A 26,897-nucleotide genomic window follows, 5' to 3' on the forward strand; every position below is an offset into this window, starting at 1 on the left:
TCTGAGGCTTCATTTTGTTGTTGTAGGGTAGTAAGACTACATCATATTCACATTCTAAGATTTGTTCTGCAAGTGTCTGATTTGTGGGTGCCCACTCCTTAGATCAAAGTCTTTGATAGAATAAAGAGCATCTGTAAATCTTTTTTTTTGTGCACATGGACCCTTTCCGACGTCTTTGATCCCTTTGGCATATGTGCCTAGTAGATGAGATAGCTCTCCATCCTGCGTATCAGAATCTTTAAGGGCTCAGGTCAGGTGTGTTCCTCTCTCCCTCTTAAAACATGGTGTGCATGAGCTTGACTGACCTGCATAGTACAGTACAGCGAAACTGTTTTCCTTTGTTTTGAACAAAATATGCTTCTGTTAATTCAGCCTAATTTTAGGGTGGGGTTTGTTTGTTTTTTTTTTTTTTAGTCTAGCTTATGGTCAAATGGTTCAAAATGAGCATACATTGCTACTGCTACTTAATTAGCCTAATGCACCCCAGTTCTCAGGGTTTTTCTTTCCTATTTTACTTTTATTTATAATTTATATATTTGAGACAAATTAGTCCTTTTTTCAATTTTAGAAAGTTCATATCTGTCAACTATTGGAAAGGTCTCAAGTATGATTTTGGAAACATTTTCTCATACATGGTTTTCTTCAGAGCATGATTTTTATAGTTTTTTCCCCTTTATAATTTTCTTCAAGTGGCTACACAGATGCGAGTTTGGTACAACCAAAGGAGAAAGTGTCTTATTGCAGCAGAGAGTAGTTGCTATCTGTTAGCAGCCTTTGGCTGCATTGAGCTGTGTAGATGATTCACTGCTGAGTTGTTTTTCTCACTGAGGCCTCTTCCCTGAGCAAAAAACATTCCATGGGAGGCAGAGTGAATCATAGATATCAATGATAGAAAGTACTTATTAGATCATTGACTCATCTCCCTGTCTGAGTAGAATTAATTGAAGCAGCATCAACTTTTTTTGTCCTGTTGCATTTCTATCTCAAGCCCACTTGATGACTAAACTGTTGAACTATTTTTTGAGTTGGCATGACTCCCATTTCTGCACGCTCACAAACATGGATATGATAAATTCTATCATTGGAATGTTTTTTTCTCAATAACTGCAATTGAAAAAAATTTCCAAATTCAATAAATCAAATGGATATCTTTATGAGTGTGTCATTAAAGCAGCTGCTTAAAATTGTGGCCTATTGGATAGAAAATCCCTTTTCCAGAATAGAGGTCTTAAATATTGTTGAATGTCTAAAGAAAGGCAGATGTATATTGCGAATCCCTAGATGGAGATACTGTTAAGGAGATTGAGAGTGGAAGAATTGAGCTGAGGTCTTGGCTGAGGCTGTAGGGGCCCTTGGACTAGGAGTATACCTCATTGGCCTGTCCCCCATGCCTGGAAGTTCTCCTTCTTTCACCTTGACTGCTGACCTAAGCCCCAGCTAAAATCCCACCTTCTACAGGAATCCTCCTCCAACTTCTCTTCATTCCAGTGCTTTCCCTCTGTTGATAATTTCCTATTTATCCTGTGCATAGCTTGCTTTGTATATAGTTTGCTTGTTGTCCCCCCACCTCCTATTAGATTGTAAAGCTCTTTGAGGTCAGGGACTGTCTTTTGTCGCTTTTTGTATTACTAGTGCTTAGCTCAGTGCCTGGCATATAGTGAGTCTAAAATAAATGTATAGTTTATGCCTAGAAGTTATTACATAGGAGGGAATTTACTTGTTTACTTAAACTTTGTGTATGACCACAGTGATCTGGTGAATGGAAGAGAAGCCAGGGCTATTGTAGGGGAGCTCCAGAGAGTGGTGTTTCCTTCAGAAAAAAAAGAATCAGGCCTCCTTTTTATTGGAATGTGTGGAGGCAGTGAAAAGGGAACTCACAGTTAACCAGCAGTAAGTTGGGGTCTTGTAGCAGAAACTTGGAGGTGGGGATTATTTTTAATTTTTTTGGAAATTTCAAACTTGGACCTAAAATTTTAGAGCAGGGAAGAAATCTTCATTAGTCTGTCCAACTTGTTCTTTTTACAGATTGGGAAACCTTCTGCCAAGATCTAATGGGATGATGTCCCATTAAAGCTAAGGGATGTTGCTTAAATAAGGTTAACTTTTTAGAAGGCCTGGGCCAAGAGGGTATATTATATCTCCCAACCCTATACTTACTGGCTTCTGGGTTACCCTCGGGTTGAATGGCCTGATGAGGTACAGGTAGCATCCTTGGCACGAAGGTATAATAGTTTGGCCATGTCCCACATGCTATTCCTGAGAAAAAAGGTTAAATGTAGGGCCAAGGATGTGATGAATCTAGATATGACTGCTGCATTGGCATGTCTTACCTCCTTCTTTGGTCATGGGGTCACCCTGCCAAACTGGGGGCAGCTAGTACCACAGTAGAGACGTGTTGACAGACGTTGGCTGTAACCCTGATTCAGCTAGGGAGTTGTTCTCACTGGTCACATGCCCAAGCCTGCAGTTTAGTTGAGGAGCTAAGAGTGTAGAAAAGCCTGAATGGGAATCACCTGATGACCCTGTTTTGTGGTTACACATCTTCCCACCAACATGAGGGCAGCTAGGTAGTGGCCATATTTAAGTTGTGACTTTAGCCCTTTCCATTTCATTGGCTTCATGTTTGAAAAGTTTAGACGGGAGCGAGGGATGAACAAGGTCAAAGCTGGAATGTGAGCCTAGATGTGACCACTGCTGCAGTGGCCTACAGGTTCTTTATAACTCTTGGCCATTTGGAATAATTTCAGGTCCCAGGTTTAAGCTGTAGTTTGCTAACCTTATTGGTGCCTGCTGAATTCAAGGAAGGACTTGAATATGTCTGCGTGCCTTTGGTAAACACTGCTGATACCTAGGAGAGCAGTCAGAACATGCCATTGCAGTACTCTGAAACTAATGGACAGCTACTCAGTTATTTGGCATAATTGGAGAATGAAGAGTATTCAACCTAATTGATTTTCCCAGATGGGGAGAAGATGCGAACAATTCCCCCCTCCCCTTCTGTTTTTTGATTAACTTATAACTCTTAAGTGCCCACTGCCTGTGGAAGGTTGCTAGTCTAGGGGGGGGTAGGAGGTCATGGTTGTAGAGAGTTCTCGGTTTGGAAACCAAGGACAGCATGAAATTCTGGCTCCTTGAGTTACTTTGTGACTTTGGGTGTGTCACTTAACTTCACTGGAGTCAACACATTAGGTGTTAAACTAGGTGATTTCTGAGTTTTAATTTTATACACCAGCTATTTGTACAAAACTTAGATGAGATATTGACCCTGCAGTCAAGAACTAGTAAGATATTGACATAGCTGGCGTTCCCGAAGTTACAGAAGGGCACAAAACAGTTCTGTGAAACTTGAGGGGGATGGAAGGTGCTTACCAACTGGTAGGATTTGAAATAGCTTTTAAAGAGTAGGTGGGAGGGCTTCCCAGGCATGGGGAACGAAGTGTGTATTATATACTTCACTGCTTTCCTAAGGAGGATTCTGAACCTACCTGGGGGTGGGATGGGCACTGCACTCAGGAGCTCTGGTTTGAAGTTCTGGTTCTATCATGTGAAGGGGTGTGGGAGAGTGACTGCTGTTACAGGGCTAATCATTTAACCTTTCTCATCAACAAATAGAGAGAATACTTAGGGATCCACACGGTTGGTTGTTGGGGAAAGCCCCAAAGGCTATAGAGATATATGCTATTTGTTTTTAAAACTGAAAACCACTGTTAGAACTATGTTACTGTATTATGTTATGATAAGAGTGATAACATCGGTGGTTTCAAGGTACATGGGGTTACTTGACATTTGAGTTTGAGAGGTCTGTTTTTATGGTCCCTCCTTCACCTGGTGTTAGTGTGTCTTCCTTTTAATATTTTCCTGTGGTGTCTTTCTTATTTACGGGTTCAATCAGACAGCCAGATTTGTTTTAATTGTTTATAAAGTAAGAATCAGTGGTTCTGAGGGACTTATTCCTATGAGTAGGGTTCAAGTTTCTTGCCTACCTAGAGGTCTTTTTACAAACATATTTATTTTATTATAAAAGTCCAGCAAATAAAACATACAGTCCATGCACAGATTCAAGTTACACAGAAGACACATTAAAATCCCGGTTAAAATAATCTTTACAATATCAGGAATTAAATGATGGGCTCACGTATTTTTAGTGAGAGTTGTATTGATACCTCTATTTTGAATGGTGGATAATCCACACCTGTGACCTGGGTGGGTGTTCATACTTCTGCACACTTTTACACACTGAAGTAGGGTGCTAGGGGTCAGTCACCACCACATCAGATACCTTCAAAGTAACATCTCTTAAAGCTGGACATTTTCAGAGCTCTCTTGTGCTTCCTTCGTTGTTCTTTAGATCTCTTTGAAGCTCCCTAGTGCTCATATGACTCACAGTTCATTATAGCTCAGATAACTGTATCCTGATAAGTTGGATGTTTCGGAGACAGCATATTTTACTTCTCCAAAAAACCCATATTCCATGTATGAATTAGGAACAAAGCATTGCCCTATATCTGTATGTGTATGCTTGTGATTTGAGATTTTTGTGCTGAAAGCTAAAGCTCTGGGAAGAAACATATCACCCCTCCCCCCCCCGACTTTTCCACACTAACTTTATTCACTATGAGTGGATTATGTCAGTAAAATGTACATTTCTCCTGAATTTGCAAGTGTAGACTATTTCCTAAGGTTGGCTTGGCCAAGTCCAAGAATTTGGGGGGTGGGCAGGATCAGAACCCTGGATTCCTAAGATCGCTTTATTCCATTGTGTTTCCCATTAGGATGTAGGAGAATGTACCCTTCAGCATAGGTTGCATCTGGGCAATGTAGGTGTATGGTTAATTAGAGCACTCAGAGAATAGGATGTTTGGGTTAATTGAGTTATGTATCGGGTGTTCTAAAAGTCTCTGTGCCGTTTGAAGCTGTAGGTTTGGAATAGCGCTGAGACATTGGGAGCATCCTATTTTTAAAACGCTTATTGAAAATCTTTGTAAAATTTTTGTCATGTTCTACTTTCCTGCCTTATCAAGACCAAAATGATGAACGTATGACCCGTCTGACTTTGGTCAGACTTTTTAACCTCCGTGCTTTGGTTTCTTCCATTTGTAAATTGTGGGTCTTTGGACTAGTTTTGTGTAAGGTGGCTTAAAATTCTTGGATTCTATCTGTCTCTTGATCATTTCTAAGTACCTCAGGGTTATAATTATAAAGGTTAGAGGTATTTTACAATGACCATCCATGGGCATAAAGGATGTGGGAGGTTGGGTTCCATACGTTATCCTATTGACCTCTGAGACCATTTGATTCAACCTCTCTCTGACCATCTTCTCTACAACATCTCCAACCAAGAGATCATTCAGCTTGTTGAGGATGCACTAATGTGTTTGTGGATTGTCTTAATTGTTAATTCCCCCACCCCCCACCCCCACCCCTTGCATTTAGTAGAAATTTGTTATAGGACCTTAGCAAGGCACCCCTCCTTCCCTGTCCTGTCAGTTATTCCTAGTTCTGCCTTCTGGTGCCAAGCAGGCTGAGTTCACTCCCTCTTCTGTTGAAATCATGTGCCCCTCTTACTCTTTTCTGGGCTCCATCTCTTGTTCCTTTAACCTCTTAGAGCATGACATTTGCCATCCTTGTTGCCCTCCTGGATATACCTCAATTTGTTAGGGTCTTTCCAAAAAAAGAAAGGCTTTACAAAATTCCTTGTGAGTTCTTTTTCCCCTGTAGAAAAGAAGTATGTATAGTTTAGTGGAAAGAGAGTTGGCTTTGGAATTGAATCATTCACTAGTCTGTATTCTTGGACAAGCCATTTAACTTTGGAAGTTAAGTGGGGATAGTATTATTTGTAATGCTTTATAAGAATTGTTGAGGAAAGTGTTTTATAATTTTTTTTTTGGACCAGACTTGTGGTTTCCTAATTTACCTCCCATTTACACTATACGTATTTTGTACCTCATTAGGTACGTGTCATTTTGCCCCCATTATAATGTGAACTTGAGGGCTGGGACAGGATCTTTACCTTTGCATTCCCAGCCTTAAGCACAATGCCTGGTACATACTAATTGCTTAATAAATGCTTATTGACCATTGTTTGAGTGACTGAGTCCTGGTGAAGAACTCCCTGTGCCAGTGCAGGTCAGCACCTACTCTGCCATGTAGATAGATTCTTGGACAGTTGCCTGGGACCTAGAAGTTAAGTGACTTGCCCAGTGTCGCATAGCTGGTGTGTTGTCAGAGAAACTTGAACCAAGGTTTTCAGGATTCCATCCCTATGCCATGTTGCTTCTCTGGAAATTATTTATTAAGAGTCTGTATGTCAGACAGCTGGGGATAAAAAGAAAAACCTTTAAGTAGTCCCTGCCCTCAAGGAGCCAACATTTTATTAGAGGAGAGAAACATATCCATCTGTAAGCATGTACAGAATAAAAGGCAGGGTTGGTGAGGAGCACCAACAGCAGGAAAAAAAGACTCATGTGGAAGGTAGAACTTGAGCTGAGTCTGGTGGGAAGCTGGGAATTGATTCTATGAGGTGGGGAAGTCTGAGGGATGCCAGAACCAAGAGGTAGAGAGGAAAGGAGAGCATCTTGTGTCACGGGCTGCAAGATGTAGGTTGAGTGCTGTATTTTGAAAGGCTCTGAATGCCAAAAACAGGAGTCCGATTGTAGAGTCAGTTTGGAGCCTGAATGTTGAAGTGATACGGTTAAGACTTGTTCTTTAGGAGAATGACTTTTGTAGCTGTTTTAAGAAGTCTCATTCTCTATGGTCAATTTTAGATGTCACAACTTTGGTAAAAACCTTTCCAGGAACATTTTATCTGTATAATATAGTTTAGTGTTCACAGGATCATAGATGTAGTGTTGAAGAGACCTTAGAGGTCATTCCCATTTACATGAAGAACCTGAGACACAGAGAGGGTAGGGTAGGAAAGTCATTTGTCTAAGGTCCATCACTTAGGTATTATGTGGGAGAACCCTAGGTATGGATCCAGGCTAGGTCATGTCACTGCAAATGCTGCACCCTCTCCACTCTGGTGTACTGCTTTACTCCATCTTCCCCCCTAACCCCGAAAAAAAATCCTCTAGGCTCCTTAAAGGCAAAGGACTGTGGTGGTTCGCTTTTGGATTTCTAGTGTCTAGCATGGCGTCTTGTGCTCTAGCACAATGCTAGACAATTCAGTTGAACTGAATTGAACTCTTTCATGTAAAATTCCAGTATAGAAAAGTTCTAGTGATTTTTTTTTGAGAGCTAATTGAGGTTTTAAGTGACATCTCCTCAGTCACGTTTGCTGGATTTTCATCCAGGTTGAGCTTTCTAACCTTGAGTGTCCCCAAGGAACTGTTTTAGATCTTCTTGTCTTTTACCTCTTTGCTGTTGTTACCCTTGGCCATCTCAGTCAGTTCCCTTGGGTTTAGTTATCAACTCTCTGCAGATTATTCTCAGTTCTACTTATCCAACCCTAACCTCTCAACTGACCTCTAAGCTTGTGTTATCAGCTGCCTTTTGGACATCTTGAACTGTGGTTCCTGTAGACATCTTAAACCAGATGTGTTCAAAACGGAACTCATTATCTTCCTTTCCCCTCTTTCTAATTGTCCTGTTACAATTACTGTGGCGACCACAATCCTTCTGGTCACCCAAGCTTGCAACCTGGGTGTCATCCTCATGTCTTCACCCTTATCGCCTATATCCAGTCTGTTTGCATGGCCTGTCAATTTTACTTTCACTCCTGACACTGCCACCTCTAGATGCAGGTACTTACTTCACACCAGGAGTACTAGTACAGTAGCCTTCTGATAAATCTTTCTTCTTCAGGTCTTTTCCCTATTCCAGTCTGTTCTCCATTTGGCCACCAAAGTGATCAGGAAAACAAAGGTCTGACCATGTTGTCCCCAGCCCCAACTCAGTAAAATCCAGTAGCTTCCTATCACTTCCAGAAACAAATATAATATCGTCAGGTGTTCAGAGCCCTTTTGTAACTTAGTTCTTCCTACTTTTCCAATCTTCTTACACCTTACTTCCTCCATGTACTCAGGGATAGTATAGCCAGCATCTGGGATCAAGTGATGCTGGCCTCCCTAAGTGTTCTTCACATAAGACATGGCTTCCCAAAGCTATGACTCTGATGTCTAGAACACTGTCTTGCCTCCCAGGTGTCAGCTAAAGTGTCTCACCTTCTGAAAGAAGCCTTTCCAGTTCTCCTTAATCTTAGTACCTTCCCTCTGAGATTATCTACAATTTGTCCTGTCTGTCTTGTTGGTGCATAGTTGTTGGTGTGTTCTCTGCCTGAAGTGAGCTACTTGAGTGTAGAGATTGTTTTTTGCTCTTTTTTTTTTTTATCAATTCTTAGTACAATTCCTGGCACACAATAGGTGCTTAATAAATACTCATTGTGTAGTTGACTTTACTAGGTAAATATTCATTTGAATTTGTTAACATAGTGTAAAATGTTGGTCTAAACCTAATTTTTGCCAGAGTACTCTCTAGTTTTCCCGCAAGTTCTGTCAAATGGGAAATTGTTTCCTAGGTAATTTGTTTCAAGTTTTTCAAATACCGGCTCACTGAGTCCAGCTATTTTTGGTTCTTCCTTGTCTAGTCTTTATTTTTAAATATATTTATTCACAATAAAATTTATATCAGGACCAAATGGTTCTGATAATTTCTCTCTTACCATTTGAGGTCTGAAAGTACTGTCTTCTTCACTCCTACCTCTTTCATTATTTTCTTTTATATTCTCTTGTTCCTTTAAATGAAATCTATCTAGCTGTGAATGGTATCCCTTTAGAATTTTGATTGGTATATCACTATGTGAATTTACTTAGGTAGTGTTTTCATTTTTATATTTGCATAGCCTAGCTATGAGCATTGAATATTCCTCCAGGGATTTAAGTTCTTCATAGAGATTGGGGTGCTTTGTTAGGATGTGGTAGATTAACTCCCACATTTTATGCATTTCATTTTCATTTTGAATTTTATTGTACTTTGGATTTTGGTATTATTATATAGATGTGTTGTTGATTTTCATTTTGTTTTGTAGACTGCAACTTTGCTGAAGCTATTAGTTTTTGGTTTCTGATTGCCTTTGATTTTCTAAGTAAACCATCATATCAGCAGATAAGAATATTTTTCTCTCCTTTGTCTGTTCAATTTTGCTGTTATTAGCATTTCTAGAATTCTTGCAAATAATAGTAAGGAAGGGGCATGCTTAACTTCTCTTTCATTGGCAAAAAAGCATTTGCTTGTGGTATAATGATGCCTTTTGGTTTTAGAGAGATACTTGTCATTAAAAAAAAATTCTATGCCTATACTTGGTAGTTTTTTGCATGTATGAGTATTGTAGAAAAACCTTTCAACTAAGTAACAGCTCTTGTTACAGTCTTGTTCTCATTCACCTTTTATACACACACACACACACACACACACACACACACACACACACACACACACATGTGTATCCTATCACTTCCAGAAACAAATATAATATCGTCAGGTGTATGTATATATATACAGAGAGAGAGAGAGAGAGAGAGAGCAAGCAGATTCCCTTCAGCTACCCTAATACTGATGTCTCATGAATCATACACATCATCTTTCCATGTAGGAATGTAGGCACACAGTTCAACTTTAGTAAGTCCCTTGCGATTTCTTTTTCTTGATTACCTTTTCATGCTTCTCTTGATTCTTGTGCTTGAAAGTCAGATGTTCTATTCAGCTCTGGTCTTTTCACTGAGAAAGCTTGAAAGTCCTCTATTTTATTGAAAGTCCATATTTTGCCTTGGCGCATGATTCTCAGTTTTGCTGGGTAGGTCTCATTCACCTTTTAGCCCTTCCTTTCTGTGTGCTTGTGGGTTAGTTACCTGACCCCTCTGGGTTTCCATTTTCTCTTGTATAGAATATTGTTGATGCCCTGACTGTTAAATGAATATTATAGCACTGTTCTTCCCTATTGGAGACAATTTGAAAGTATCCTTTTTCATCCTATTTTTAGCCTTAAAGCACTGGCGTGGTTTCAGTTGGGGCCTGCTATTTTGTACTACTGTATGACTTTAGGCAAGGTCCAGGTATAGTTTGGGGGAGGTGGGTGGAGTTAATAATTTCCCTGCCTACTTCACTGCTAACCTCAGCCTGAAATACCATTTGATGGATGTTTGGATTTCAGTTATTAGGTGCTGGAAGTGCTTTAGTTGAGATACAAGGTTAGAATTGTTTGATTACACAGGATTGGGTGGAAATTGGAAACTCTGTAGTCCATTTTCTTTATTTGGGAAGAGCGAACCCTGTTCTGGACTGTAGGTCTAGAGCTTTATTGTTTTGCCTTTTAAAAGTAAATCTGTGGCCTTCATTAATATGATACAGGACTAATTCTTGTATGTTATATATCACCAAACTGTAAGAAAACCCCTTTCAGTAGGGCAGGTTTTTATATTCCAAAGAAGGGCTGGATTGAAAAAATAGTGACTGGTCTCCTGTGTCTTATTCTGAGACAGTCTGTATAGGGGGAAGGCACCGTGCCCCAGCCTTATCCATCTATTTTGAGTGCTTATTTTAAAGTTTCTAGTGACAAATTCTTTTCTTCCTCCCAATCCTTTCCCCACTCGTTGAGACAGCAAACAATATCATATCATTTATTCACGTGAAGTTATGCAAAGCATTTCCATATTAGCCATGTTGACACCGCCCGCGCCCCCCCCTCCCCGCCAACCCTCCCAATCAGCACTCAATTCTTCAGTTTTCTTTTTGGAGGCAGGTAGCATTTTTTTCGTCATGGGTATTTTGGAATTGTCTTGTATCATTGTATTGATCTTGATCAGAGTAGTCTTTCACAGTTGGTCATCATTATGATATTGCTGTTCCACTGTGTACAGTGTTCTCCTGGTGCTGCTCACTTTACTTTGCATCAGTTGATATGTCTTCCCAGGTTTTTCTGAAAGCATCCTGCTTATCATTTCCAGTAGCACCATATTATTCTATCACAGTCATATACCACAACTTGTTAAGCCATTACCCAGTTGATGGACGTTCCCTCAATTTCCAATTCTTTGCCATCATTAAAAAGAGCTGCAATAAATATTTTTGTACATACAGGTCTTTTCCCTTTTTCTTTGATCTGTGTGGGGTAAAGATGTAGTAGTGGTATTTCTGGGTCAAAGGATAGTCCTTTCAGCATAGCTCCAAATTGCTCTACAGAATAATAATTGGATCAGTTCACAACTCCAACAGTGCATTAATATTTGTTTTTCCATATCCCCTCCAACATTTGTCATTTTCCTTTTGTGTCATATTAACCAATCTGATGGGTGTGAGGTGGTACCTCAGAGTTGTTTATTTTTTGTTTTTGGCCGGGCAGTTGGGGTTAAGTGACTTGCCCAAGGTCACATAGCTAGTACATGTATCGAGTGTCTGAGGCCAGATTTGAATTCAGGTCCTCCCGACTCCAGGGCCGGTGCTTTGCTCACTGGGCCACCTAGCCGCCCCTCAGAGTTGTTTTAATTTGCATTTTTCTAATCAGCAATGATTTAAAACATATGACTCTTGATAGCTTTGATTTCTTCTTCTGAAACTGCCTGTTTATTTTCTTTGACCATTTATTAGTTGGGGGATTTCTTTTTTTTTCTCTTTTTATAAATTTGGTTCAGTTTCCTGTATATTTGAGAAATGAGATCTTTATCAGAGAAACTTTTTATAACCCCCCCCCCCCCCCAGTATCCTGCTTTCCTTTTAATTTTAGCTGCATTGGTTTTGTTTGTGCAGAATCCTTTTAATTTCATGTAATCAGAGTTATCTATTTTACCTCCTGTGATCTTCTGTCTCTTGTTTGGTCATAAACTTCCCTTATCTATAGATCTGACAGGTATTTTTCTATGCTCTCCTGAATTACTTTAATCACCCTTTATCATTTTGAACTTACTTTGGTATAGTGTTAGATGTTGGTCTGTGCCTAGTTTCTACCAAACTGCTTTCTAGTTTTCCCACTGATCTTTATCAGATGGTGAGTTCTGGACCCCAAATCTTGGATCTTTGGGTTTATCAAACATTACATTACTATGGTCATTTTAATTACTGGTATTGCATATCTAATCTATTCCACTCTATTTCTTAGTCCATACCACATTGTTTTGGTGATTACTACTTTGTAATATGATTTGAAATCTGGTACTGCTTTCGGAGGAAGAGAGATTTCTAATCATTTTTTTTTTTTGATAAAACAGACTTGTCATTTCTTATATCTTAGGGATTTGTTTTACCTCATCACCTCCCAGTTTAGCTTCTATTGAGTTCTGTTATGAAGGCCTATCAGAGCAATAGGAAATAAAATTAATCATTATTAATCACTGATGAGTGATTTTAAATTGTGTGTGATGTGTATACATATCAGTTGATGGCTGATATAATTTTGAGATTTGTTCAGTTGTCACAGAAAGATTTGGTAAAATTATTTTGAAAGGAGTCACTGTTTGTGAACGCTTTTGGGGTTTTGTTGGTAAAGATACTGGAGTTGTTTGCCAGAAGTTCAGAGTTCAGATTTGAACCTCAGTTCAAATCCATCATCAGATACTAGCTGTGTGACCCCAGGCAAGTACTGTTTATCTCAGTTTCCTCATCTGTAAAATGAGCTGAAGAAGGAGATGGAAAACCCCTCCAGTATGTTTGCCAAGAAAACCCCAAATGGGATCATGGAGAGTCAGACACAACTGATTCGACTGAACAGTAAAAACTGAGGCCCAGAGAGAAGGGAAGTGACCAGGGTCATGTAGGTAAGCAATAGCAAACTCAGGATTCAAACCCTAGGTCTTCTGAATTTGATTCTAGAGCTCTTTCCATTGGGCATCTGCTGTCTTTCTTGTTTTTTTTGACTTTGAACTAAATAGAATAAAACTTAGAATACAATCTTGTTGGAGACGTTGAGGCAAAACAGTTACAATTCTTTTTTCCCCCCATAGCCCTTTATTAAATGTAATTTTTATTGTATTCCGTTATGGTCTGAAAAGGATGCATTTAATATTTGTGCTTTTCTGTATTTGAGTGTGAGGTTTTTATGCCCTAACACATGGTCAGTTTTAGTGAAGGTGTCATGTACAGCTGAGAAAAAGGTATATTCCTTTCTATTCCCATTCAGTTTTCTACAGAGGTCTATCATATCTAACTTTCCTAAGATTCTATCCATCTTCACTTCTTTTTTTAATTGTGTTTTTCCCCTTTATTTAGTACTTCATTTTTCCTCAATTACACATAAAAACAATTTTTAACACAGCTACGATTCTTTTAGTATCGTTGGGGGGTTGGCATGCTGCTGGGTTTTGGGGTTTGCTTTCATACCCTTGTGTATTAAGGTTAATCTGTCAGCCTGAACATCTCTTTGTCTCTTCATCTCTCAGCTGTCATTATCCTTCATCATAATGAGGTGTTCTGCCTCCTTGTCCGTGTGCATGTTTCCTTTGACATCATGCCATGGTCTGCTTTGCTCACCTTGGGTCTTTTCATTGCCCTTTGGGATTTCTGTAAATTTAATTAAGCTACAGTGTTGGTTCTAAATACATTTATTGATAAGATTAATTTGACAGGGTGTTTGTCATCTGGGTAGGATATTTTTATCTACTTTGTCCTTTTATTAGATTGATATTTAGTGTGTGATTGTGGATTTCATTGAGGAAGCTTTTAGTCTTTGAAGATAATTCTGTGTCATGTGACTGAGTCATTTAAAGAGCTTCACCTTTTAAATAGGAAATTTTTGCTTTGTTTGTGTGTGACATGAGGTGGCAAGGTAGTGTAGGGGACAGAATGTTAGATTTGGAGTTGGAAGACCTCTTACTGAGTAACTGGACAAGATAGTTAAGCTCTCTTAGCTTCAGTTTCCTCATTTGTAAAATGGGGATAATAGCAACTGTTCAAAGGACACAATGTGTGAAGTGCTCTGCAGGCTTTAAACACTGTTACTGGCTAGCTATTATTAAAATAGCACATAATACTAGCAAAAACACCTTTTTTTTCACACAAGATTCTTGTTCTTAGATAATCATAGTGAACATTCATATAGTGCTTACTGTATGCCAGATACTGCCCTTAGATACTGCCCTATGTCTTTTATAGTTACCTCATTTGATCCTTACATCAATCTTTGGAGGTAGGTGCTTTTGTTATTCCATTTTACAGATGGGGAAACTGAGGCAAACAGGTTAAGTGACTTGCTCATGGTCACAAAGCTAGTAAATGTCTGAGGCTGGATTTGAACTCCTGTCTTTCTGATTCCAGATCATTTTATAGATGATGAAACTGACAAGAAAAGTCACTTGCTCCAGTAATAAGTGGCAGAATCAGGATTGGAACCTAGGTTCATTGATTCCAAATACACCACTCTTTTTACTCTCTCATCTTGCCTTTCTGGACTGAGGTGGTGACAGTGAGGATTTGACAAGGAAACTAAAGACAAATCCAACAAGCACCACTAATTCTTGGTCATTGATTTGGATCTGGAGGAAGGAGAAACTAAAGAGCACTCTTAAAGTTTGTCTTAAGAAAATGTGTTTTGTACTTGACAGAATGTTGGAATCATTGATGGATTTCCAGAAATCCTAGTTTGAGGATAGGAGGAGAGGGATGAGTGAACTCCTGTACACATGCACATGTAATAATAAAGCAATCATGTGGAAATATCAAGGCAGATTATATAGGCAACTTAAGCTTGCCGGTGTAGTTAGAACTGGAGATGTAGATTTGGGTGATAAAGCTGATAGGCTACATAGACAGGAAGTGAATGTAAAGAATTGGGAGCAAAAGCCAAGGACGTGGAACCTTGGTGAATCCTGGGATTTATGTTTTGGGAAGAGAGAACTAGAGAAAGAGTTACAAGTGGCAGTTAGATAGGAAGAGGATCAAGATTGGGGGATTGATAAGTCACAAGAAAAGAGCTAAAAAGGGAAGGTTTTTGGAGAGTGCCCTTCTGCTGGAGTAAGTAAGGAGAAGGAAGAACAGATAGATACCTTTGATTTTGGTGAGGTGCTAGACAGCAGGTGCACATTGCTAATAACAACGGTCATTATACCTTCAGATGGTCACGTTAGCGGGATGAGCAGTAGTTTTCCCCAGTATACTTTCTTCTGTTAATCTGCTTTAAAGACTATCAATCTCATGGTATAAGATGAGTGAATAAACTGATCCTTTTTTTTCTCCCCTCATAGGACAAACACCATGATGCTGCTCATGAAATCATTGAGACCATTCGGTAAGCATTTGTTGGAATGTCATCTCTGTTTTTCTTCTATGTCAGGATACTTATGAAGAGAAATCTATTCACAGAGTGATGAGTTAATCACATTTTTATAACCCCAAGCTCTGCTGACTCTCCGTACTTACACACAAATAGCTGATTCAGATTATTGCGCAATACATTTGGCTTCTTTTCCTATTGGCACAGAGATGTTTAAAAGAAAAAGCTAGATTACTGTCAAGTTAACCTAATCTAAATTTGTAGGTACTTCTGTTTAAACATCTTAGCTCCTTTATGGGTTCTACTCTTCCCACATCCTCTCCCTGTCTTTCCATAGTCTTGATTTTTAAAGCTTTTTCCCTCCCTGTTATTAGAAAATCTTTAGGCCCCTCTATTTGTTGAACTTTCTCTTGGACTTGTTTAGGACTATAGCAGTGGAGTTTGTATAGTTGAAAGGCATGTTGGACCTTATTTTACTAGACATGGGTCCAGTGCCACCTTTGATATGGGTGTGATCATAGTTAAGTCATTGTGAATTGTTAGGGTTGTCAGTCAGCTGGAATATACCTTAGCAGATATTTTATTACAGAAAGTTGGGGAGAGGAGAGGAAGTAGTAAGAATAAAGAAAAGATGTGGAGAGAATAGTGTTTCTTTTAAACAGTCATGTTGGTTCCACATTAGCACTTTCTATCAAAGGTCATGGGTTCCAGTGTTTACATTCTAAATGGACACAACAGAAAAAACAGAGACAGCCCTCAGGAGACAATACTATGGCTACATGATTATATTCCTCTTTGAACCATAGTTTTCTTGCTCTGTATGTTGTACCGACTAGATTTTAGAGGAGGCACAATAAATAATTGCCACCTGAAATGGGTCAGGTGGAGTTTTATCCTATCAATATTGTTTCTGCTATACATTTCTTTACCTTTTTGGGGGGGGGCGGCAGTTGCAATGTGTGTGTGTGTGTGTGTGTGTGTGTGTGTGTGTGGTGGTGCTTGGTGGTGATGGTGGTGACTTTCCCTGTCTCACTCAATCTGAAAGTGCAGTGGCCTTTGTGGCCCTACCTCCACTTCTGATTGGCATGGAGGCCTTTAGCTACTCCATTTCTGACCTGGGTCTGTTCTTAGGCAGCCTGCTTCCTTGGGCTCACCATATTGGTGTTGGTATCTAATCAGCTAAAGCCCTTGTACAGCTTATAACTTAGGTGGTCCACCATCTTTACCCTCCCTAGTAGCAAGGATGACAGGCATGTGTCCATACCCTGCCAGTTGCCTTACTCGGTAGGAGTTTGCATTGTGTCTTTGTACTGAATTGCTTTCGCTGAACAAAAAGATTGTATATGAAATTGTGTACTTCTGTTATATATAGCTTGGGTTTTTAAAAAGTGCATATTAAATTTAACAAGGTAGTAGCACTTGCTCTTTGAAGCCCTGTGCTATATATACTGGGGACACATATATAAAGAATGAAACAAGAGCCATTCTGAAGGAGATTCTGTTCTATGGCAGGGCTGTCCAACCTTAGGTTTTTATTGAAACAATAGACAATATATTTTGATTTGCCGTTTTAGTGAGAGCTCTGCAGTAGCTCAGCTTCGTTTACTAAAGCATTTATGTAAATTTCTATGTCTGTAGGTGGGCCACATAAATCTGGACAGCCCTGTTCCATGGGGAAACAAAGAATTGCCCTGTTTGTGTCCCTTTCAATTTCTTGTCTCAGTGTTTTTAAAATGTATTTTTCTTTTTTTTCTTCTATTTCAGTACTAACATCCCTTTCCCCCAATAGAAGCCCTCCCTTATACACATTACTTACAAGAGAGGCTTCTATAATAAATATAATGAAGCCAAACAAATGCACACTTTGACCATGTTTAAAAATGTCTTCTTCCAGGTGAGAGTCAAGCTTTGTCATCTGACTTCCAAAGTCAGCATTGGTTACTGTTAATGATTGTTCTGTGTGTTGTGTTCTGCTCATTTTCTTCTCTATCACCTCATAAGTCTTTGCAACAGTGTTCTTTTACATTCATATAACATTTTGTTCAGTCATTTCCTAATTAATGGGCACCCACTTTATTTCCAGTTCATCATTACCACAGCAGATACTGTGAGATAGTTGTCTTTGACCATGTTGAGGTAGCTGCCCACTATTGGTATTCCTGGGCCACTAGAGTGATTTTTGTGAGTGTGGTTCTAAATTGCTTTCCAAAATGGTTGCATCGAGTCACACCTCCCTCAACTAGGGCTGCCTGTTAGTATGCTTGTCTGTGGTCTTGTTCAACAATTGCCATCTTCCTTGTTTGTCATCGTCACCTATTTGATATGAGGTATGATTGACATGAGGTATAACCCCAGTTATTTAAATTTGTGTTTCTCTTATTAGTGATTTGGAGTATTTTTTCATATGGTTGTTGATTGCATTTCTTTGAGAACTGCGTGTTTATATCTTTCGAGCACTTATTTATTATGGGAGAACAGCTCTTCATATGAGGAAATTTGTCACAATTTTTTTTTCCTTTGTGAGGCAGTCCGGTTTAAGTGACTTGCCCAAGGTTACGCAGCTAGTGCCAAGTGTCAAACTCAGATCCTCTTGACTCCAGGGCAAGTGTTCTATCCCCTGCATTCCCTAGCCTCCCCAGTTAATTACTCTTCTAATTCTTTACAATGATGTTGCTTATTTGTAGAAGTTTTCAGTTTTTGTTTGGTCTTCTGATAATCTCTCCATTGTTCAGAATTATCTCTTTTGCTTTAGTTATTATGAAAAGTACCTGTTAAAAATAAAAATAAATATGACGACTATATTTAGGGCATGTGTCTTTGGAATTTTTTGTGGTATACGATTTTAAGAAGCTGATCTAAGCCTAACTTCTCTCCCACTATGCTGTTATGATTGCTTCTTGGCCTTGTTTACCTAATCTATTTGATTAAGCAATTTTTAATTTTTTAACCACTACTAAATAGTATTGGTTCCTGTTTTGTATGTAGCTTGGTCCTTTGTGTTGGCCTCACTGATTTTTCTTGCTGCTAAATTGAAGGTAACTACAATGTAGCAAGGTGAAGCTTAGTAGCAAGGTGGCCTGCACTGAGAGGGGATGTGGGCTTCGAGATGACCACTGTGCTGAATGTTCATGAAGGGACCGGCTTGTTTACTGCTCTGTGGCCTGGTTTCTTGGAACTGGTAACTCTGTAATGCTGTGTAGAGAAGAAATAAATCTACACTTGGGAGTCATGGAGGTGGTTCATTCATTTCCCTGTCTTCCCCACCAGCTTTTGCATGCTGAAAGTCTTTCTTAATGTTGCTGAATGCCTTGTACTAGTGTCTTCTGGCCTACCATAAACTGTGGACGTTCTGTGGTCATGAATCCTATGCTTTATTTAGCACATAAAGTTAAGCTACATACAGATTTCTGTTGTTTGTGTAAATAATAGCAGAGGGGAGTAGACAGGGATGAAAAGAATTGATAACCCATGAAGAACCCTTGCAGCCTGCCTCAGTACATGACTGGAAGCCTTGAATTGTATTGTGTGTTACAGCTGCAGGGTACCTTAATATGTGTCATCTCATTTTATCTTCTCCATAACACTGGGAAGGTATTATGATTTCCCTTTTGTATTAAACTGAGGCACATTAAATTTGATTGAACAACAAGTTAATTACCACTTTGTGCTGCTGGGTTGAAGAGTATGTTTGGATTTTAATAGTGGGTGGTTTTTTTCCAGTAAATCATGCTGTGAGTTTGGTCAAGTCATGTAAAGCAGAGGTGTTGGATGAGTTTCAGCATCCTTTGTTAAATAAAATGTGGACAGGATTGATGATTTTAGTGGTACAGGGAACTCCAGGTGAGGAAACTTTCTATTATTGTGGACCAGCAATTTTTAGATTTGCCCAGTGCAATGAGAGAGTTAGGTTTTTGTCAAATAGTGGTTCTTATCCCAGAAACTAGTCTTTGAGTTTATCAAACAGATTACTGCAGTTATTTACTACTGTGTCTTTTGTACCTAACCTATTCCACTGATCCACCATTCTATTTCTTAGTCAGTACCAAAACAGTTTAGATCTGGTATGGCTAGGCCATCTTCTTTTGCAATTTTTTTTTCATTAATTCCCTTGATAGTCTTGACCTTTTGTTCTTCCAGATGAATTTTGTTTTTATGTTTTATAGCTCTATAAAATATTATTTTGGTAGTTTGGTATGGCACTGAATAAGTAAATTCATTTAGGTAGAACTGTCATTTTTATTAGATTAGCTCAGCCTACTCATGAGCAGTTCTTATTTTTCCAGTTGTTTAGATTTGACTTTATTTGTGTGAAAAGTGTTTTGTAATTGTGTTCATATAGTTCCTGAGTTTATCTTGGCAGGTAGACTCCCAAATATTTTGTCTACAGTTATTTTGAATGGGATTTCTCTTCTATCTCTTGCTGATGGGCTTTGTTGGTAACATATAGAAATACTGATGATCTATGTGGGCTTATTTTATATCCTGTAATATTGCTGAAGTTAATTATTTCACATATTTTTTTAGTTGATTTTCTGGGATTCTCTAAGTATACCATCATATCTAATCTGCAAAGAGTGAGTTTTATTTCTGCATTGCCTATTCCTATTTCTTCAATTTCTTTTTCTTCTTTTATTGCTAAAGCAACATTTCTGGCAGAATATTAAATAATAGTGGTGGTAATGGGCATCCTTCCTTCACCACGATCTTATTGGGAAAGCTTTTAGCTTATCCCCATTAGATATAATGCTTGCTGATGGTTTTAGATAGACACTAATCATTTTAAGGAAAACTCCATTTATTCCTATGCTCTCTAGTGTTTTTAACAGGAATGCGTGCTGTATTCCGTCAAAAGCTTTTTCTGAATCTATCGAGATAATCATATGATTTTTGTTAGTTTTGTTATTGATATGGTCAATTTTGCTGAAAGTTTTCCTAATGTTGAACCAGCACTGCATTCCTGGTATAAATCCCATTTGGTCATAATGTATTATCCTGGTGATAAATTGCTGTAATCTCTTTAATACTTTATTTAAAATTTTTCATCAGTATTCATTAGGGAAATTGGTCTATAATTTTTTGGCTCTGTTTTAGCTCTTCCTGGTTTAGGTATTTTTGTCAGAATTTGGTAGGACTTCTTTGCCTATCAGGGCAGTTTTCCTTTCTTGAAAGATGCTGTCTAGGCTCTTTTTGTTTATGGCTTTCAGGTAGTCCAATAATTCTTAAATTATCTCTTCTGGATATATTTTTTCCAGGTCAGCTGTTTTTCCGGCACAGTATTTTACATTTTCTTCTACTTTTTCATTCTTTTTTTTGTCTTGACTGATTCGTGATGTTTCATAGTCATTGGTTTCCACTTGACCTATTCCAATTTTTAAGGAATTATTTTCTTTAGTTAGCTTTTGAACTTCCTTTTCCATTTTGCCAATTCTACTTTTTAAGGGGTTGTTTTCTTCAGCCATTTTTTGTCCTTGCTTTTCCCAGTTGCTGACTCTCTTTTTCTCAATTTTTCTTCTGCCTCTCTTATTTGATTTTTCAAATCCTTTTTGAGCTCTTCCAAGAAGGCTTTTTGGTTTTGAGACCGATTCATCTGCCTATTTGAGGCGTCATACTGACATCATTGTCCTCTTCTGAGTTTGTGTTTTGATCTTCCCTGTTCCCGTAGTAGCTTTCTCTGGTCAGGGCTCTTTCCTGTTTTTTACTCGTTTTTTAGCCTATTGTATGACTTTTAAAGTTGAGTTCTGCTCCTGGAGCACCAGGGTCACTATCCCAAGCTTCTTGTGCCGAGGGTCAGGGGCCTGGTCGCTAATTTTCTGTTCTGGGGCCTTGGGTGCTGGCGGCTTGCCCTCTGCGCTGGGGTTGCCTCACCTAGTAGTGCCTGTTGTGTGCCTGTTGTGCTGGGGGGTTTCCAGGCTGGCAATTTGCCTTCTGCACCAAGGCTGGAGGCCTCACAGCTGGCCTGCTGAGCCAGGACCATGGAGCCTGTGTTACTGATCTATGCTGTGGGTAAGAGCCTCCATCTGGCTTGCCCAGACACTGTTTGTGCTGGGTTGTGCTTCTACACAAGTGAGACAGACCTTTCTTAAGATGGAAAATTGTTTTGCTCTGTCTTTTTGTAAGTTCTTTTTTTTTTTTTTTTTTGTCTTTTTGGAAAGGGGAAGCAAGGCATTCAGGTCAAAGTGTCTGAGGCTGGATTTGAACTCAGGTCCTCCTGATTTCAGGGCTGGTGCACCACCTAGCTGCTCTGTGTGGGTTCTTTCAATTTGGGATCTGTTTAGAGCAGGGCTTCTTAAACTTTTTCTGCTTGCAACCCCTTAAGCGCTTTGCATATGGGGTCTCGACCCACAGTTTTAAGAAACTCTAGTTTAGAGGCTAAGGGAAACTGGAGAGAGCTTAGGCAACTTCCTGGCTTTTCATTGCCAGCTTGGTTCCCCTTTTAGTTAATTTTTAATGTTTTCAAGATAATTTTGAAGCTTTTAGTAGAAAAAGTTATTAAAATTTATTTCCAAAAAGTAATTTTTAAGAACTACACAATGGTTTTGATTTAACTTTAGCAGTGAAAGATACATGATCTTTTTACCTTTTTCAGTATTGTGAAAAGTATAAGGCTGAACAACTCAAATAATCTTCTGTTTGTGGTTTTCTATTCCCTAGGAAATTTCTAAGAACTTATGCCTAGATCAGAATTTTTAACAAGTGAAACTGATTTTTCTTTTCCCCTTATGTTGAATGAGATAGACACAAAATATAAATGGTGTATACTAGGTGTGGAGATCCTGTGGCCTCAAGGTCCTCAAGTACAGCCCTTTGACTTAATCCAAACTTCACAGAACAAATCCCCTTAATAAATGGATTTGTTCTATAAAACCTGGACTCAGTCAAAAGGAACTAGAATGCCACATATACTTTGTTCAAAGTACTTTACAAATTGTGAACTGAGAACTAAGTGTGAAACTTGCCAGGATTCTATGAACAGAATCCTAAGAACAACTACATATGGTGACTAAAGGTTGTAAAGGAAAACAGCTGTGAAAGACATAATGGCTTTGATCAGTGGATTACTAGTTACAACTCCAGATGAGGAAAATGAGAAATATAAATGCATATACATATTGTCACACTTGGTTAGTGTGTAAATGTTTTGCTCCATTATGTTTCTTACACAAGAAAGCTTTTTGGGTAATGAAATCTATTTGGAGAAGAGGGGGAGAATAATGATAACTTTAAAAAATTACACAGAATAGCGGAGCAAGGTCAGAAGTTTATCTACAAGCAGATCACTATTGGAAATACTGTGCTAAATTTACTATATATTTAAGCTATGTGCTTATTTTCTGTTCCTTGTGGATGGAAATGTTCATGTTTGTCAAGTTCATAGTGAAAGAAAATTAAAAAGTCTTACAGTAATATTGAAGGTTTAGAAGTCTTCATTGTATAGTTACTCTTAAGAACATTTTGTTAATTTCTGTGATATTTAAATTTTTTTTGGCATTGCATTTTATCATCATTCTACTGATATCTGGGGCCTTGCTTTTGAGACAATTATAGTAAGCTGAAACTTGCTTGGAAGAAAAAATTAGTTATATCCGAGCAAATCAAGATTCTCACAGTTTAAAAAAATTGACGTGTGCCCTGTCAACAAAATACAAATTTTTTCAAAAGTCTCAGCATTTTGATGTTTTAAAAGGTTAAACTCCTTTCATTGACTAATGAATTTTTTCTCTAGGCACATATATTTTCTATTGCTTATCTCAAATAAGTGCTTCTTTCCAACTAACACCCACAGTCTCCAGGAAATATATTCTCTGCTAACAGTTACTGTCTATTGACAGAATTGACTGTCAAACTTTCAGAATGTGATACTATAATTGAGTACTGTAACTGGACTAGAGCTTTGTTGCTGCTCCATGTTGTCTTAGAATTTACATTATTGTAGTCACATCTCACTTCATTTTGCTCAGTCTCTATCATTTCATAAGTTTCCCTGTTTCTTAGAATTCTTTATATATATTTACCATTCCCATTGTTTTATTATATGCAGGACTTATTCAGCAATTTGTAATCATTGGACACATTGTTTTCTGTCTTTTATCACAAATAATGCTTCTAGGAACGTTCTTACAATACCTGTTCTGACTTTCAGTAACCCAGTCCTTGAATCTTGGGCTAACATTTTCCTAAGAGCAAATACTGACTTGTTAACTTTCAGAAACCTTCCAATGGCATCTTTGAGTGTTTTCAGTTTATCATAAATTATAAGTAACTCATATTTGGCACTGATAATTGATGTCAATAGCCATGGTGCCTAAGATAACATGGACATGTGGGATTTTCTGTATGGTTTTTCCTGATTGGAGGTTAAAGGATTGGAAATGCTTTCTTAGTAGTCAGTGTCCTGCTCACTTGAGCCCTTGCCCTAAAGAGTACCTTTCCTTTTTTGCAGATAGAAAAGAAATGGTGCAAATCACTTACAATGAATTTCTACCATCTGTCTACTCTTTACTCTCACCCTTCCAGGTGTAGCTCTTTGAGTCTTCTCTGTTTTCCCTAATTATAGCATTCTTAAGTTCCCTCCATTTTTCATTCTGCCGTTCCTTTTGCTTGCCCTTGTCCCAGTTGGGGATTAGAGTGGGGTTGGTATGTATCTTAGATTATAATTTTCAGGTCCTACTAATTAATTTTGAAAAAGTTTTTTTCCCTCACTGTCTTCCTGCCCACCCCAGTGCCTTGACACATAGTAGCCCCTTAAATGTTGCATTGACAGACTTGTTACCTCTACTTAAGTGCCTTTATGATCTTCTGGGAAATCAGTATATTCCCAGCTTCTTAATTATAACCCATTCACATTCTCTTACTTATTGTGTGGAATGCTTGTCCTCATCTTTCCAGTGATTGACCTTGAGCTCTGCTGGTTTCCAATAACCAGCCTAGCTAAGTAGAGTCTCATTACCAGAAATTTAGCTTTTAGGTGATTGTTCTTTTAAGCTATAGCAACCCATGTATCATATTTGCTAAGCTGCAAATAGCGTTATATTAACGTAACATGAACACGCTTATTTGGTCCAGAGTGCCTGTGCCAGTGATTCTGTAGGTATATATTTTAAATAGTTGTCATCCTCATGTTTTTTCTTTGCCTTAAAATTTTATTATTTATTTTTAACATCAAAAATTTTCGAGTTCCAAATTCTCCAACCCTTCCCCAACTATTGAGTTCATGTTTTCTTAATGACAGATTTTTATTACTGTCTTTTGCTTTTACGTTACCTAGATTTCCCTCTGTCTCCCTCTTCCACTTCCAGAGAGCCCTCCTTCATATAGTTTGTTTTTCAAAAGGAGAAAGAAGTGGGAAACAAAGCCAGGCAAACTTACCCACGCAGAGGATAGCTTCCTTCGTCAGTCGGGGATTGGGCTGAGCTGTTAGGCAGTTTGCTTGCTGTTCTTTCCTGAAATAATCACAGCTTCCCTCCACAAGGCATGATGTGTAGTGTGTACTCTGCTCACTCTGGCTTCTTTTGTGCTTCAGATGGGTCTGCGAAGAAATACCGGATCTCAAGCTTGCCATGGAAAATTATGTTTTAATTGACTATGATACTAAAAGGTAAGCTGCACGTTCTTGTGTTTTTCACTACGCATTGAGGACGGGCTGAGTGTTTTGTGACACAGCACCCTGTGAGTTATCTGTGGATGCAGGGGCAGCTCTTCTCGCCTTTTAAATGGGCTTTGGGTCTCCGACATTCTTTGGGTAGGAGATGGGTAAAAGAAAGACTGGCAAAGGCTGATAGATTAAGGACATAATTGGAAATGACCTAGGGAGTGAGCTGTTTACATGTTGGAATTACCCAGCAATAATGATCAGCATCTTCAAATGGGCAGTGGCCAGAGGTGGGCTTTGATCTGGCTCTGAGCCTTCTGTTTTTCTGTAGAAATTAAGAGCTCTTGCTCTGGTGGAAGCGTTGCACCAGAACCCCTTCTTAGAAGTAAATTCTACCTGCATTGGATAAGCAGCTGCTTTTGTTGCTCTGCCACCGCCACTGGGTGCAAGACACCATTAAACACTAACCTTTCACTTGCCTAAAGTACTTAATGATTTCCAGAGGACTTTTCTCCCAGCCACCCTGGGAGGAGTATCATAGGGTCATAATAAAAGGCATATATATGTAGTGCCCATGAACTTACCAAGTACTTTATATTCATTACCTCCTGAGTCTCTGATACAACAACCCTGTGGGGAGGGTCCTTCAGAGTTTATTATCCACATGTTACAGATGAGAAAACAGGCTCAGATGTTAAGAAGGGATGTGCCTGTGATCAGTAAGTGTCATTGTCAGGTGTTTGACTGTTTTTTCCATATCATGTCTTCCTTGCTGCTAGTTAAAATTTAGAGCTGGCAGGAACCTTTGAGAGATCATCTAAGTTCAGTCTTCTCTGACAGGTGAAAGATAGCTCTCATAGAAGGAGTCACACTCAGAAGATCAGAGTCAGGAAGACCCGAGTCCCAATATGGCCTCCAGCCCTTACTAGCTTTGTAGTAATGGACAAGTCACTTAACCTGTTTGCTTAATCCACTGGAGAAAGAAATGGCAGGCCTCTCCAGGATTTTGCAAAGAAAACCCCATGGGCAGTATTGGTAGGTCATGGGGTCATGAAGAGTCAGACAGAACTGAACAGCAGCAAGAAGAATCAGAGCTATGTTTTATTTGAATCTAGGTCCTAAGGCTTGAAATCCATCAGAGCAAGTAGTAGTGGTCTCAGCTTAACTCCGAATGTACCTCCTATGAGTAAGGCCTCTGGAGTTTGGTGACAGCTATTAAGTATATAGAACCAGGACTCCTATTTTTGCACCGGCTCTACAGTGTTATTTGTGAAAACAGACCCACAAATCTGAAGTAGTTTTAGAAAAGAAATTTATTTGGTCCAGAAAGGAGGTATGATTGGTTTCCTGCAGGCTCTGGAAGGTTTACATTATTATAGGATTTAGACAAGGGTACCTGCAAAGGAACTGCACAAAGTACAGTTAAGCAGTTTTGCCCAGAGGCCAGTTTGTAAAGCTTGGTAGATTGAGATGGGTATAAGTAAAAGTAAACTTTGGGTGAAGCCAAAATGCAAGAGGAACCCAAAACACAAGCTTGGATGGGCCCCAAATAAGACCTGGGTATGGAATCCCAAAGCAGGAATGTTTTGGATCAATCCAGGACCTGGGGGAACCCAAAATTCATCTTAGCCATCTCTTATATTCCTGGAGAGTTACTGAGGTCAGGGAGATAGTCTGGATTCATACTATCTCTAGTTAGATTTAAACACTATAAATAGATTTAAACAGTTTTCTGACCAATATAATATATGATAAATGGTAACACATCAGTCACGTCTGTTCTTTGAACTAGCAGAAAGGTACTTTATTTGTGAAGATATACTTGGCAAACAATTATTGTGAGCCTGCTACCTCCAGGAAGCTTTGTGCTCAGAGACATTCAAAGTTTATAGAAAAAATGACCTTCTGCCTTACTGAGTTCAGAGACAAACACTTTACTATAACATACTATATTATGTTGGTTACCAATTATGTATCAAGAGTGCTTGCTCTGTGCTAGTCAACTGAGCAGGCCGGCCGGGGGGTGGGAGTGCCGCACCAGGCGAGGTTTGAAGAAGAGCTTCTCTGAATGGTAGGACAGTGGATTGATTAGAGAGGTGTAAAAAGGACAGCCTT

The 26,897-nt window shown here is 38.9% G+C and overlaps 1 protein-coding gene across 1 annotated transcript in view; it reads left to right on the forward strand.

The window, feature by feature from the left end:
- The window catches only part of DOT1L (DOT1 like histone lysine methyltransferase), a 111,357-nt gene that overhangs the window by 5,998 nt on the left and 78,462 nt on the right, over positions 1–26,897 (forward strand). Inside the window, exons 2-3 of the mRNA XM_036769475.1 lie at positions 15,165–15,208; positions 24,714–24,788. Coding sequence (XP_036625370.1) covers positions 15,165–15,208; positions 24,714–24,788 — 119 coding nt within the window. The remainder of the gene's footprint in view (positions 1–15,164; positions 15,209–24,713; positions 24,789–26,897) is intronic.

The sequence above is a fragment of the Trichosurus vulpecula genome, chromosome 1 (assembly GCF_011100635.1).
Source record: "Trichosurus vulpecula isolate mTriVul1 chromosome 1, mTriVul1.pri, whole genome shotgun sequence".
In the NCBI taxonomy this organism is placed as follows: Eukaryota; Metazoa; Chordata; class Mammalia; order Diprotodontia; family Phalangeridae; genus Trichosurus; species Trichosurus vulpecula.